The sequence below is a fragment of the Scomber japonicus genome, chromosome 15 (assembly GCF_027409825.1).
Source record: "Scomber japonicus isolate fScoJap1 chromosome 15, fScoJap1.pri, whole genome shotgun sequence".
Classification (NCBI taxonomy): Eukaryota; Metazoa; Chordata; class Actinopteri; order Scombriformes; family Scombridae; genus Scomber; species Scomber japonicus.
Window position 1 is genome coordinate 14,290,886 of NC_070592.1, and position 15,530 is coordinate 14,306,415.

The window sequence follows — 15,530 nt, forward strand, 5'->3', positions numbered from 1 at the left end:
TCAACTTCTCTAAAGAAAGTTATCACACAGTTTCATCATACTTTATAACCACCATTCAATAAACAATAAAGAGACATTAAGAGCAATGAATGAGTAAAACAAAGTAAAATACTTTCAAGTGCGTTGGGTTTTTTTTAAGTAGGCAGTGCAAAAGAATCAATTGAACTTCTCCTAGCAGAGAATTTCATCTATTTATTTTATATCTCTTTATCGATCTGTTTGAGGCAGATCTTGAGACAAATCTTTTGACTGGGGATTGTTAAACCAAGGGTCATTTTTTAATCCTGTTTATCATATCAGCTTTCATCACTATGATGGAAACAGCCAAATAATTGCATAGGCCTGCATGTTAAATAAGCAAAACATGCACAGTCAAGCCAGTTGTGTTTTGAAGGATAATAAAAAAAGTTATTGAATGAAAATGCTGTTTATAGCACCTTTTTAGGCCTCAATTTATTTATTTCTTGACAGAATCATGCTTTCTCACTGCATCACAAATCCCCCTCAGTGTGTGAAGTATTCTGGGAAGCGCTGTTGAGGTAGTGAGGTTTCATAGAGAAGTGACAGCACCATGTCATAACATCTGTTACCTCTGGCTTGCACGCTGACAGAAGAAAGTAGCTGTTATATATATATATATATATGTATATATATATATATATATATATATATATATATATATATATATATATATATATATATATAAATATATGAAAGAACATTCAAAATGAACTTAGTGAGTGAGCAGCAGAAGTTCTCTCGTGATCGTTTTGCTCATGAGGTGGACAGGTCAGAGGAAAGCAGCTGTGCAACCAGACAAGAGGTGTAGGGCACCTACATACCTTTGATACCTGTCCTCATTAGATTGACTTGAAAAATCACACCTTTGAAACTCCCTCTCTAACAGGGGATGTTTCAGCGTGTGGAAGTACAAGTGTGTCAATGTATGTGTGCGTTAACATGCAATATATCTCACAAGCCTTAAATTCCACTCACCGAGATTACATACACGATTTTAACATAATTTAATATATATGTTGGAACTGTTTTAACATCCATTTACCTAAGCATCTTGTTTCCGTTCCACTCCAAAGCCCAGATGACAGGCACTCCCTGACAGCTGACCCAACCAGCATGAAGCCAGCATCGCAGGTAAAGATGGCTGTAGCACCAAATGATGCCTGAGTACCAATCTTCTTCCCATTGGGTGGAGATTGCAGTTCACTGCAGGAGATAACTGAAACACACAGCCAGACACAAGCAATTTAAAAGCAGTTGTGTACCAATTTAGCGCCAAGTTAATTTGGGTAGCTGGTAGAGCTCATTGGTTTCAGTGAGGAATGCTACCTATGTTGTCAAGCTCTTTATCACGCAAATTTGATGCCAATATTGTCTTTTTGGCTCGGCTACAACAGCAGGACCATCCCTATAAATACAAGTCTGCCCCTGATGGACTGACGGACGCCTCGGATGAGTGTTGCCACTTCCAACTGTCATTTCAACTTAAAAGCCCTCTAGCATTTCACCCACGATCAAGACATATACACGGTTTTGACCTAGTCACATGTTCTTACATTCAGAGAGGCCCAGCTTAAGAAAATACCTGTAAATTTCCAAATGTCATGGAATTCTTTATAGAAATATAGCATTCATTCAAAATGTCAAAAACCCCCAGAAAAAAATAACAGATAGCAGTTTAAAAATGTCATGGAAAGTCTTAAAGTCTGTTGGAGTCAGAATATGAATGGAAAAATGAAAACATGTTTTCCTCACACTGCAAGTCAGTCATCATTTCAACAAATTGGTGTAAAGAAAGAAAAAAATAGATATCTACTTAAAAAACAACATTCGAAATTACACTTTTTTTTTCTCTTTACTTTACAAGCCAGGCAGTTTTATTTGTGTTTGCACATTATATAAGCATAACCTAACCTACTGTACAAACATAGCCTTATCTGGCCTTAATACTGGAATCATCTATATACCCTTATTTCTTATTACATGTATGCTAGCATCAGCATCAATGCCTACATGTTCAAATTTGTAATAATAGCAATCTCCTGCTGATTTGGTTTTCCAGTTGCAGTGGTCATTACATCATCACATGTCTCAGTTACTCACCTTGACAGTGTGGCCTGTCATTTCTCCAGCTCCACATGCCATTGGGCAAGCACTGGATATGAGCAGGGCCTAACCTGTAGTATCCCGGATCACAGGTGAACACAATGCGAGTTCTGTATTCATAGTGGGAGCCGTTAACAATCCTCCAGCGGCCGTGCTCCAAAGAAAATGATCCGATGCTGGGACATACGACCACTAAAGTGACAGAGTGGAGAGAAAGAGAAAATGAAACATTATGGAATTTACTTACATAAAAAAACCCACAATTACCATTGTGTATATTATTTTAAAATAATGTCGGATAATTAATAGCCTGCTTAGAGTCAGACCAAGCTAATGTAAAATATCCCACTGGTGCATAATAATGACTGGCAATTTAAATAGCAATGCCTTAGCCAATGCAAATCATATATGCTGCTTAGAAACTAGTATATCTAGTATCTCACTTGGTGGGAAATCATTATTTGATCATCATTAATTAAACAATATAACATTTAATATTTTGTGATTTTCATTGTTGTCTCTTGTTCACATTCATGGTCATTTTTACAGCTGTGGCTTTACTGTTTAGATGTGTCCAAATTAGAAACAAAGCCAGATTTGGTACTCACAGTACATTGTTGATATTCCACTGATATCTATGTGTTACTAACCCGAACATCGTGGTATCTTATTGTGGTTGCTCCAGGTTCCATCAGGCTGACAGATGGCTGACGTCAGTTCTTTACTGGAGAGTCTGTACCCGTCGTTACAAAAATAGGATACTCTTGTTCCGACAGAGTAGTCAGCTGTTAAAACACCGCCGTTTATCGGAGCCTTGGGCGCCCCGCATGAGACAGCTTAGGGAGGACAGATACACACTGGTTAAGATATAAACTGACACACACAGAAGCCCTAATGCACAATTATGTCTGTCAAGTATATTATGTTATGTATGTCATAAACCAAAAAAAACAAAACAAGAGATGCTTGATTTTTCTAGTTCTTACAAAAATACATCCATCTTGCTGAACATGCTGCTCCGAGGTGTTTTTAAATAGACTAGTTTGTAGAGCACTGCACCGTGTTATTACACAGTGTAGACAATCTGCTGTGCATCCTTCATTTGACTTTCTATCAATACCAGCTGTGCTAAACCTTCCTATGCCCATTTGATGTGTGGCATTACGCAGACAACGGCAGGCAAATATTATTCTTTAGTCTTTGTTCATTGTAGTATATTTGTAGTTGTATTCTAAAAAATATATATGTGTGAGAGAGAAAAAGAAAAGCACTACCTAAAAATAGTTGTAACTTTTTATATGCACGTGTTTTATTTAATATATCAATTATATGTGACATACCTAATCCCCTTTGTATCAACAGTGGTTGTGGTAATTTACTTACTACAAAGTGGAATGTGTTTTTGAAAAAACTGACTGAGGTTAGATGAGGAAGAAAAACTTTTTCAAGGTTTTGTAGTTAAAAGGAATGTAGTTGTGATGTCTAAGGTAGGTGCATTTTATTGTATCAGTGTTAGCTGTGTTAGCTATGAGTCACAGCTCACAAGAAATACAATTATCATCCAATCTGAACATAATTCAATTAAAAAAGTAGCAACTATTAGTTGTAGCTAACGTATCTAATAAAACTATAATTTTCAATAATGTTGCTTTAAAACGCACTTTTGAAAGACGTTGTCATAAAAATAATATGGAACTGACTGATGTATTTGATACTAATCAATATTACATATAAACAACTTTTCAGTGCACACACCTTGACACGCAGGCACAGGAGAGTCCCAGGCATGGTAGCCTAGTGATGTGCGGCGACAGGTTGCTGTGGCGTTGCCTATGAGACGGTAACCTCGGTCACAAGCCCAGCGTACTACACTGTTAACATGGCCGCCACTCTGAGAGGAGATGGAGCCGTGGAAGGGGGAGTCTGGAGTGGAGCAGTAGAGGGCTGGAGTGGAAGAAACACATTTAAAAAAGAGAGATTTGAAATGATTAAACACTGGTTGTTTACTTAAAATGGAACTTGAAAGTTAAAACTAAGCAAGAAAACCTTGTTAACAAGACATATCAAGGCAGATAGCTTCAGTATTTCTACTACTATAAAGTTACTATTCTATAATATAACCGTAATATACTATGTTGTAACCATATTAATGTACAAAATTGTTGCTTAATCTAGCAGACCAGGAAGACAGATGTTAGTGCCTTCACATCAATCCACAATAACACAAAATGTCTGCATTAAAGTGTAAAATATTATAAACATCAACAGTATATTAAAGCCTTACTATCAAGGATTAGTGTTAGTGAAATTACATTCTGGTGTCATGGAATGAATTTTGGAGATTGTGATTATTAAAAAAACAACAAATTAATGTGGGTCACTACTGTATTTATAACATAATAAGGGGCCTGAACACAATGGATTAATGACACAAGTGTTATATTTGTGAGTAAAGTAGAAATTTTATTAACTAATCATGACATGATAAAGGCATACTGTATGATGGAGTTTGAAGTCATCACTGTAAGTACAATAGCTTTTTGCTGGGCAACACTAAATAGAAGTGGTGAGTACAAATATTAATGATAACTTTCATAATGGTGATTAGAATCTATGCGATGAGCTGTATAAAGGCCAAATAAACTAAATTATTTGTCTCTTTTAGGAGTCCTTTTTTGATCAAATAATCAATGAGCAGAGTTACAGTTGATGTCAGACACAGGCGAACACACAGCCTGAAAAGTCATCAAGAGGATGGCTATATGCAAGATGATGAAATATTCTTTCTTCCAAGGAACATTAATCCTTTACTCCAGACAATATTGGCAGTGGGCAAAGCAAGAGAGAATGGTGCTGCAACCGGAAACAACCTGGCAACAAATTTACTATCAGCTCTGTTTATCTATAGATTACTAAAATGCTGCAGCATACAAGGGCTTTATCTGTCTCTATGGGACTAGATAAAGCCCTTACACAATGATGCCAATATGTCAAATGATATGTTACCAGTAGCAGTTTCATTATGTTCCTCAGTCATTGCATATAAAGATTACTAGGCTTGGGTCCAGTAAGATGTAGATCTGGGCCAGCTGCCTGGTCTGTAATTCCCCACATTGGGCAGGTGCCCAAAATAGGGTCAATAATAAGGTCAATGAGGCCTTATTTATTGGTTCTTTTATATATCCCTCTAGTCGGCTCAGTAACATCTGTGTAGTGACCATGCACCACTTAAGAGTTAGTGAGAGGCTCTTTACTGTGATTTTTCTTGAGTTTCTAAACATTCAGAGTCACTGCTGGCCAAGTTTGGCACAGTTTGTCAGTGATTTCTAATTAAGGCTCTGACACAGCTTATTTCTAAAAGCATTAAAAGTAACTGCACACACACAAATGATGCCCACAGAAGAAGCTGGTACCACCAAAGTGGCATGTAGGTAAAGCAGCCACAGAACAATATTTTATTAGAATGTGCTTGTCAATTGCTGATTACATTCACACATGGAAACCTTTTGTGCTTATGCTGACAAATACGTCTTTGGTAGACATTATAAAAATAATATAATATTAATACATTTATAGTACTTATAGTAGAGTCTTCTGTCATACACTGGCCCTATTGTGCAAAGTAAAAAAAAAACATTCTTTAAGGTGAATCCTGATGTTAGAAGGCCTGAAACATATGTTAAACAATCCAGTGCAAGCATCATGGGAGGTTATTATTCAGACTATAATTAATCACAGAGGACAGTGGTGATTTAAAGGTTAAACAAGCAGAACTCCTGACTAGGAAGTTACAAGTATGAAGCAAATAAGCAAAAAAAAAAAAAAAAAAGATAGTACTGTCTGCTCCAGCTTAACTGTCCAAAAGAATGCCCTTGTATAACACACTCAAGCCCCATTTCCTGAATGAAGGTGCTTAATGCTCAGGAGTATAAAGTTACACTCGGCACACCCAGGTGCAAAACTGTCTAAATGCAAAGCTTGCTGTAAAACAGCATCTGTGCTCATCAAGCTTTCCTTGGATGAATAAAGCTTAAGAACTAACCCATTATACCATTTAGTAAACTGCTTAGGAGACAGACAGAAGTAAGGTAGAAAAGTTTGCAGAAGGTGGAGAAACAAAATGCTTAGGTGAGCTGAAGTTACTAATACTGTAAATGCTTTGCTTCCATGAATTTCTCACCCCAAAAACTCACAAATTGAGTAACTTTCTCAACCAGCTTTTGCATATTTATTATGCAAATCATAATCTATCTCCTCCAACAGCTCTGTCACCCAGCAGGTCCTTCTGTCTGTCTCTGTCTACCTCTGTCCTTATATCCATGCAATATAATAATGTTAAATAGTAGTAAAATAAAGTTGGGATACATACTTTGGTACTCACCAACATAGCGAATTTTGAAGCCTTTCTTGTTTGTGCCATGGTCTGAGGACCAGCGAACCAGGAACTGATGACCAGAGGTTGTGAGGTTAAAGGGTGTTGGCAGGTCACCACTCAGTGTTGCCAACGTTGGACTGTTTGCTGTAGCACCTGAGAGACATCAAAACAGTGAAGGTGAGAAGTTGGAAGAGATGAGTGAATAAATGAATGAATGAATGAATGAATGAAACTTTATTGTTGGACAAATCTGCAAGTCCACATCAACAAAAACTACAAAATAAAAGAAAACAAAACACACAACAATAAAAGGACAAGACAGTACAAATATATACAGTGTTAAAACAAATAAAGACATGCGTTCTAATGCTTCCAAAATGGGTATAGAGACAAAGAGAATGAATAAGACAGTGAAAATAAACTCATCTGTTCTATTTTAATACTTTGTATTGTTCTACATTTTGTGACAGTAATTGTATGCCGAGTTCTCCCATGAGGACAATTAAAGTGTCATCTTAACATATTTATACCTTTGAGGGAACAAACACTTCTTAACTTAAGTCTTACTATAATGTGTGACAGTGTGTGTGTGTGTGTTTGGGTTTGTTTTTTTACCGTCAAAAATCTCCAACACATCAAACTCTCTCTCAGTGTGGAAACTTTCAAAGGTAATGGTGACGTTGTATCCTTTTTCGACTGTAACACTCCATGAACACATTTGAAGATTAGGGTAGCTTTCTGGCCAGCCGGGGCTTAAGATCACACCTGACGAGTCATACCGCACATCATGTGCAGGGCATTGGACTGTGGTGAAGAAAATCAAGGGTTATGTTCCATGTGACACGCTGTTTTGGTTAGTTTCAATGTTCTCAACATCAAGTATTTTAAATATTAATTTAAAAAACTGCTATTGCTGTTGCACTGACATACACGCACCTTGGCATATTGGAGGCGGTGCATCCATCTGTAATCGTTCTCCGAGGCGACAGGTTAGAATCTCACTGCCGACCAACGAGAATCCCGGTTGGCATCGGTACCGGATGATGTCACCTAGAGGCCCAAAGTCAGGGTATGAGGATGGTATTTAGAAAGGATGATCAAGGCAGTGAGAAGGAAACAACACTGCTAGTCTCTCATACAATTTACAGTCAATAGTGGAATATAAGTTAGCACATTTACTCAAACAGGGTCCTCCATGGAGTTTATGGAAAAGACGATCACTGTTTTCTTGTTGGCAACTCAAAAGTTATGCTCATTTGCAGCTTTCATCAGTGTGACATGTCTAGACGCATTGGCACACAAACAACTTACCTATCTCCAGCTCTCCATCCTCCATCAGCATGTCAGCATTGGGCACTTCTGGAGGAGGCTGGCAAACCCTTAATTGGTAAGCTGGGTGAAAAGACACAGCAGAAGAGAGGAGAGAGGCCAAGAAAAGACACAATATATGAGAATATGTCAGAGGAAATGTGGTCATTAAACCTAACCTGGGTTGTTCCAAGACAGGGGGGAAATTTAGGGATGTCCACTGCTTTGAAAACTGGCAACAAGTTACTTTCTTACTGAGAAACTGTTAATGTTACTTGTGGGTTCATCTGCACTAATGGATAACTTTCTAGTTGCCTGTGCCTTCATGACTGCATCATGGACTGCACAGTTGCGGTGAGAAAAACTTGTTTTCTGTTTATTTTATATTTTTTTTACCTAATCTTGCTTCAATTTAACTTCCCTTTTTATGTTCAGGTGGTCAGGTCAGCAATACATGGAATCAAAAACAGATACAGCACTACTTTGAATCATAAAAAAGGAGCAGACCTGACAGCTACTGGGCTGAAGGCTGTAATCAATACTAATGTATGACCATAGATCACTCACTAACAGAGAGAACGCGAGAGTGAGAAAATACAGACAGACAGACAGACAGAGTCAGAGGCGAGAGAGAGAGAGAGAGAGAGAGAGAGAGAGAGAGAGAGAGAGAGAGAGAGAGAGAGAGAGAGAGAGAGAGAGAGAGAGAGAGAGAGAGAAAGAGGCTGAGGGCTACAAGTCAGGATGAAATTGACTATGAAAATGAGACCTGCCAATAGTATCTGCTGCTCTCATGCATATCAAAGCCTGTGGCCTGTGTGTGTGTGTGTGTCTGTGTGTGTGTGTGTGTGTGTGTGCCAGTATGTTTCTGTGTGTCTGTGTGCATGTTTGTACGTATGCAGCAATAGTATCTAAGCTTCTGTGTGCGCAAGAGGAGAGGCTCACTGTGAGCAGTCATTGATCTCGCTAATCTCCAAGACCCTTTTTTATAGCTACTTCCGCATTCATGTCACATTGGCTTTCTCAATCTCACGTCCAGGACAACATTATCCATCGCTGCATGGTCCTCATCTCTGTATGGAAGCACTGGCATTCAGCACCCTTAACTCACAGATAAATAGAGGAACAATGACACAGATAAATATCCCCTAACAGTGCGATGATGCTTCTTTTGGGATTTATTTGACATTTCAAACAAACACTGCACTTTAGCAGCTGTCTCAGATGCAAACTCTGACATTCTGAATTTCTGTTGCGTCACTGAAGGACACTGAAGAAGAAGAAATGTAGAAACGTCGTTCCTCACTTGGTCTAGCTGGAGAAAAGCCTGACTCTATCTCGCCAGTGGCACAGTTGGACATTCGGGGGCAATGCCTGTCCAATTGGGCAATTGGTGGTTTCTGTGAGGAAGTTCTGAATAAATAAAATTTGTTCAATTTGTGTTTGTAGCAATTTTCGTAACAAGTGTTATGCAGTGTTGGATTTGTTATCATCATGTTATTTCCTGAGGCCCTTCTGTGTGGAGTTTGCAGGTTCTCTCTTTTCCTGCGTGGGTTCTCTCCAGGTACTCCAGCTTCCTCCCACAGACCAAAAACATGCAAGGTAGGCTAACTAGTGATTTTAAATTACCTGTGGGTATGAATATGACTGTGAATGGTTGTCTGTATCTACATATGTTAGCCCTATGATTGACTGGTGACCTATCCAGGATGTACCCCTCCTCTTGCCCAATGTCAGCTGCGATTCGCTCCACCCCTACGTGAACATCTTCGCTAAGGATAAGCAGGAAAGAAAATGAATGAATGAATGAATGAATATGTTTTTCATCTTTTATGTATAGATAACCTTTCATCTGAAAAAAAAAATCGTATCTATGACCATATATGGTGCTGCCTCTGGTCCCTATTCTTCCTGTAATTATCAACTAAGATTTTACTACTTCTCCAAATTATCAAAATCTTGGTCTTGCTCACTCACATTACCTACCTCTTACTATTGTCTTTTTTTGTTTTCTTGTTGTACTGACTAATAAAAGAGAAGTGTCAAAACCATGCCCACAACCAGTTCCATACATGTCATCCCCTTTTCCTCTTATCCATCTTCCCTGTCACTCTGTGCTGTACATCCTCCTTGAAAATAGACTTGAATCTATCAGATGGTACTACTCCTGTGTGAGTGTGACAGCTGACAGCAGAACCTGCCAACAGAAATTCATTAACAACATGTCATCTGTCTGAAAAAAAAGGAAAGCCTGCTTTAAAAAAAAAAAAACTTGACATGTTTTCACTAAAGAGCACTGAACAGGAACATTTGAAATGAAGCAAATATAAGGTGCATGAAGAAGAGGGTGGGAGATATACATGTATATGTACTGTACGGAGGTGGGTATGTGGGTGATGACAAACTCCATCATGAAGGGTAAAGAAAATAAAGACAGCCAGACTCATTAGTTAGACTCAATCTGTAAAATTAAAGCTTCATCCAAAAAGGGAACTATTTCAGGAACTAAACTGACAAGAATGAGTTATAGCAGCAGTAGCATTACTTTTATGGCTAGAGAAATCCAAGAAGTGCCAAAATACAAGGTTTCGTTAGAAAAAAGGGCACTTTTTAGATTGATAATGTACTTTGAGGATTTTCAAGGGCACAAAATGTACTTTCCTCAACTTATGGCCAAATTTAAACCAATTAAACAACCAAAATGAGAGTAATAGTGTCAGTATTAGACTAATTACATACTGTACTAAGTAATATTAATACTAATTATGCTGGAATGTATTTACATAAATAATGAAAGTAAAAGTAACATGCTACCCTGCTCCAGTATTGTGAGTCTATCATTGTTTACAAAATACCCTATATTCAAATTTTAAAACCATTATACAAATTGAGTTAATGTGGTCCATAAATGAACAATCATGTGATTATTCAAACAGCCTATGAGGAGCTTTTTATATGACAGTAGATGGAAGCAAACAACAGGCCGTAGTGTCTGGAGATTGATGTTTGAGGGCAGTTGGGTGAAAAAAGAAAGAGAGAGAGAGAAAGAGGATTGGGGAGGTTTTCATCTTAAATAGTGATAGAAAACAAAAGGGAAATCTAAGTGCACTGAATGACCTCAACAACAGATTGAAATGAAATGAAAAACTGAATGGCACAGACAGTTTTTGCATTGAGAAAGAGCAGCTCACGACCAGCAAAAATACAATCTCCACAACTCTGTGGAGAGAAGATGACTGCGTGCATGTGTGTGTTTGTGTGTGTGTGTGTGCACGCACGCGCAAGAGATAGCAACAAGAACCCTTCTATATTCAGGCTGAGAGTCTTACTAATGAACAAACCGTGTTCATCATCTTCATGAAAATATCCAATTTTTTTTCCTAATTGTTTTTGTTGCATACTGCAGGTTTACCCTTTCCTTTTAAATGACAAATTAGTTGCACGGCCACAGCACCACAGCACATATTAAGACTAAATCATTTTAAAGTAATTTGAAAATCAAAAAGTACATTTTGCTTGGTTGGGAGTTAGTTATATATTTTTAACTTTTGGAGTGAATGTTTTCTTTTTTAACAAACCACTTTACCAAAGCTACCACGAACCACAACAAGAAAGGAAGGTCTGAATGCAAAAAAGTAGCAATTGAATAACAATTTAAAAAAAGCCTTATTCTTATAGTAAAATAAAAAAATTCCATTCTGTGTTTTGCGCATTGCTTGTGTCTATTGTGTATCTTGCTGAGTTCTGCATATTGTGCTTTAATATACAGTACCAATCAAAAGTTTGGACACAAACCTTTCTCTAGAACTGTATGTATATGTATTATTGAGTTTTGTGTTCTTTAAAGGGTCGTCTAGATATGGGCATTGCAAACTGGCTTATACTATAGCTGCTGCAGAGTGTGGCATTAGTTCATGCTATATCTTGTCCTTATACAAATGGACACTAAATAAAGATATCCGTAAGTGAGTGTTGCAAACACTCTCAGCTGTTCATTGTCCAAGCCTTGAGTGACACAGACCTTTACCAGAGTGATTGTTGTTTTTAACAAATCAACTTTGTGCACTGCTACTTTTTCTTCCAACAATAGCAGCATTTTCATCATATATAGCATTGGTAATGTGTTTACTAGTTGGCACTGGTTATCAGTTTACCTTACACCGATCACTGATCTAAAGGATTAAAACCGTACTTATATATTTGGACAATAAACCAACTAGTCTACTATTTCTATACAGTATACTTTGCTAGTAGAATCTGAAAAATGGACTTGCATATCACCCATATGTGAATCATACACACATGAACCCAAACCCAGGTGGGCTACTTGCGAGCACATTAGCAAGAGCAATAGCTTTCAAAATGCCTCAGTACACTCAAAGACAAATTTCCATTGACTGAAGTCCTGAAATGTTGACCAAAGAATACCTTTCTATAGTGCTGTAATTACCAATTGTATTCACAATTGACAAAAGCTATCACTATCACTGTGGAAAGTCCCATGTTATTAGTGAGACAAGAATGCGGATGTGACAAGAAGCTAACTTCAGTCAGATCGTAAAACGTTCCAGTGGAAGAGCAAACATTGTGAGTCAAAAGGCAACAAAGGAAGAAGTCTAAGAGAAACCTAATGAGGATGAAGTTGTAGAGTCTAAGACACCAAACAACAAACAGATCGATGCCATCATTGCAGCTACCTCTAATGATAGCATTATAGTTTTACAAAGAAAACCTCAGGAAAGCAAAGCAAACTGGAGAAAAAATAAGAGTAGACACAAATGATGTGTTCCATTTATATCACAGACTGATATCACCACTACCTACGTGACAATGTTGATAATATTGTTACTGTCGTACCATGGTAACTCAGGACAAAGAAGCCGGCTCCAGAGAAGTCAGAGTGGAATTTGATGAGGATGATGTTGGAGGTCGAGTACACAGACTCCAGAGCTGTGTTCCCACTAAACTGTCCAATCTGAGGAGATGACTGGTCTGGACCATCCCTGTGGAGAAACAAGAGAAACAGGAGGATTGAATGAGGACTGAAGATCCAAAAATGAATGGGGTTGGTCGTTCTTTATAAAACAATAGCAGAGAAAAGTCAACTGAAAATGTAATTTGAATAAGTTATTGCTGTCATACCTGACAGTTAAAAAGCTATTTGTGACCAGGAAATGGTTTCTCCGAGGCAAGAAACAAAGATAGAAGAGACTTGACGACATTTATGAGACAAAACGTGGAGCTGCCCCATTGACTGCGAATGGAGATGGACATTGTGTGACAAAGTACCAGCACCCAGAGTAATTGTGCATAGAGACGGGCCATCTTCCTTCTCAAAACAATCCACGCTACAATGTCACAAAGCCTATAAAACCTTCCCAAACTGACAAAAGAGCAGTTCTTTTTTTGTCTTGATAACATCCCAGTTCAAGAACTGGCTCCTCTTATTCTTGCTTTGGCGTGCTCAAGCTCATAAATATTGATTGAACTGTCTTCAGATCATAACAATAACAAATGTAAATCCTGTTGTGGATTTGGCTTTAGTTTAGCCACTAGCATCAGCCTGACATTCATGAAAAGTTATACAATTTCCACAGCGGGCTGACAGGAAGTCATCTATCACCTGCCAGGTCAGCCTCTCTGTGTCATTTTGTGAGCATAATTCACCTTTAACGACAGCCCCACCAGCTGTCAGACTGGAGCTAACCAATAGCGGGCTCGTTATCAGTGATTAAAAAGTATCATCATGAAGTTGAATGAAATGATTATTTCCTGCTGTTAAGTGTTTTTGGATGAGACCAATTATACCTGTCAGGTTATGTAAGGAATCATCCCCTCCTCTAATTCACATTAGGTGGTTCAGAGTAATCAGAGTAGCCTCACTCACTGCTGATTATTGCTGATGCTCCAACAAGTTTGAGTAGTTTACTGCAACATATGCAGTACAGAAAAGGGTTTAAAGTGTAATACGGCACAATGAAAGGTAACATCTGTGACATATATGATAATTTAAATGGTGAAATCTTGTAGTAAGCTTCCCAGTATGAGCCCAATTAGCAGACTAAAAGACTGTCAGGTTGGCTGGCTCTTGGCTGAGGATACCGCTGTGAAAATCACACCTTTACCATTGACACTGTGCTCTCTACAGGGAGCCAGCTTTGTGGCTTTGTGACCAAGATTGTGAGTTTTTAGTGTGTTTATGTGTGCTTGCTGTCTTTGCTTTGTGTGAGTTCAGCAGTTTGTCCACTTTTCGTGACAGCGGGGTGAGGAACATGCCGTGCGACCAAATTCATGAAATTCACAGAATCGGCTGTGGGCGGACGGCACATGGCTCAAGTAGTGTTGTGGTGCAGGATAAAGTACAGAAGAAATAGATACAAAATACAGAATTTGGCTGCAATTCTAACAGCTTCTCAACTCGTGGACTGTCACCTGGGAAAAAACATTTGAGGAGATCGTTGTGGGCTTTGGGAAACATGTTTGACCATTTTCTAACATTTTATAAAGTCAGCTTTGAAATACTAAAACTTAGGACAAGACTATTTTGACTTATGTGCATATCAGCTCCTACTGTATGTATAAGTGCTATGTCTTTTTTCACATTTTTGGTTAGTTGAGCCACTATGTTTGATCATAAGTAAGAATAAGAATTACAATTGAGCCAAAAGTTTCAAAACTGGCATAATCATTTTTCAACATTGTGTTGACAGTAATAGCTAAACATCCAGATTGTATTTGGAAGCTTTACTTAACTAGGACCTGATAGATTAGGTGGTACAAGCATCTCTGCATCTAAATTAGGGCCTTATAAAGGAAAGTCTTCCCAAAGGAGAGGTTGACTTAACTTGAGACTCTGTAGATGTTATAGTAACTGACCTAAGGTCACTGAATAGGATCATTCATCCAGGCAGAAGGTAAGGGAACTGCTTTAAAGATACAATGTTCTGTTTCTTGGAGTGCCTGTCTTTCTCTGGAGGCAGAGAACTATTGATGTAATTCTTTGATAAGGTCTCTATAGTAAAGTTGTGGGTCATCCAGGTTCTTGTCTGGAAAAGGTACACTATGTTGCCAGAGACTCTCAATAGGCAACATCATTTTTAGCTATTTTAATTCTGAGTGTGCTGACAGCTGTGGGAACAGCCAAACCTGGAAATCTGATACTAGTAACATCATGAGAGGCTAACAAAAGTAGTAAACAGACACTTGGTCCTTCTGTGTTGGTCTAAAAATACATTATTTCACACAAGAGACAATTTCTTACACTGCTGTTTTGTTTTCCCTGCTTAACCCTGCTTCTCCATGTCTGTATGCCAGGTGACATTTCTACCCTGCTGTCTATTTATAGGAAACCTGCTTCAGCTAAGGGGCAGCAACACGGCAACCATAGAAATAGATTGTAAAGTCTATTTATGGTTCTGCAGCCACCTCGTACCTGCAGATAACTATGTACTGCAACATGGTACATAAATACCATTTAAACACATTCAGTACATTAACAAAATGTGTTCTGTTGCCAATGATGACATTCCCCAAGAGGAATAATGAAGTGAGAAGTCAAGGCACAAAGATGTAACAGGAGAGGAAGATATAATGTCTATAACATAAGACCCAACCAGACTAAGGGGATAGTGTCAGTAACGAAGGGAAGGAGAGAAAGACTTATGTGCAAAAAAGACGAGCAAAACACGACAAGAGGGAAATTATGTCAAAGTAACTTTATATTCAA

The 15,530-nt window shown here is 38.2% G+C and overlaps 1 protein-coding gene across 1 annotated transcript in view; it reads right to left on the minus strand.

Annotated features, from left to right (window-relative positions):
- LOC128373891 (CUB and sushi domain-containing protein 3-like) overlaps positions 1–15,530 on the minus strand; it is a 276,110-nt gene that overhangs the window by 29,459 nt on the left and 231,121 nt on the right. Inside the window, exons 45-53 of the mRNA XM_053334086.1 lie at positions 12,662–12,807; positions 7,811–7,891; positions 7,436–7,549; positions 7,115–7,303; positions 6,506–6,652; positions 3,880–4,068; positions 2,775–2,960; positions 2,122–2,316; positions 1,064–1,237 (exon numbers count right to left, since the gene is read on the minus strand). Coding sequence (XP_053190061.1) covers positions 1,064–1,237; positions 2,122–2,316; positions 2,775–2,960; positions 3,880–4,068; positions 6,506–6,652; positions 7,115–7,303; positions 7,436–7,549; positions 7,811–7,891; positions 12,662–12,807 — 1,421 coding nt within the window. The remainder of the gene's footprint in view (positions 1–1,063; positions 1,238–2,121; positions 2,317–2,774; positions 2,961–3,879; positions 4,069–6,505; positions 6,653–7,114; positions 7,304–7,435; positions 7,550–7,810; positions 7,892–12,661; positions 12,808–15,530) is intronic.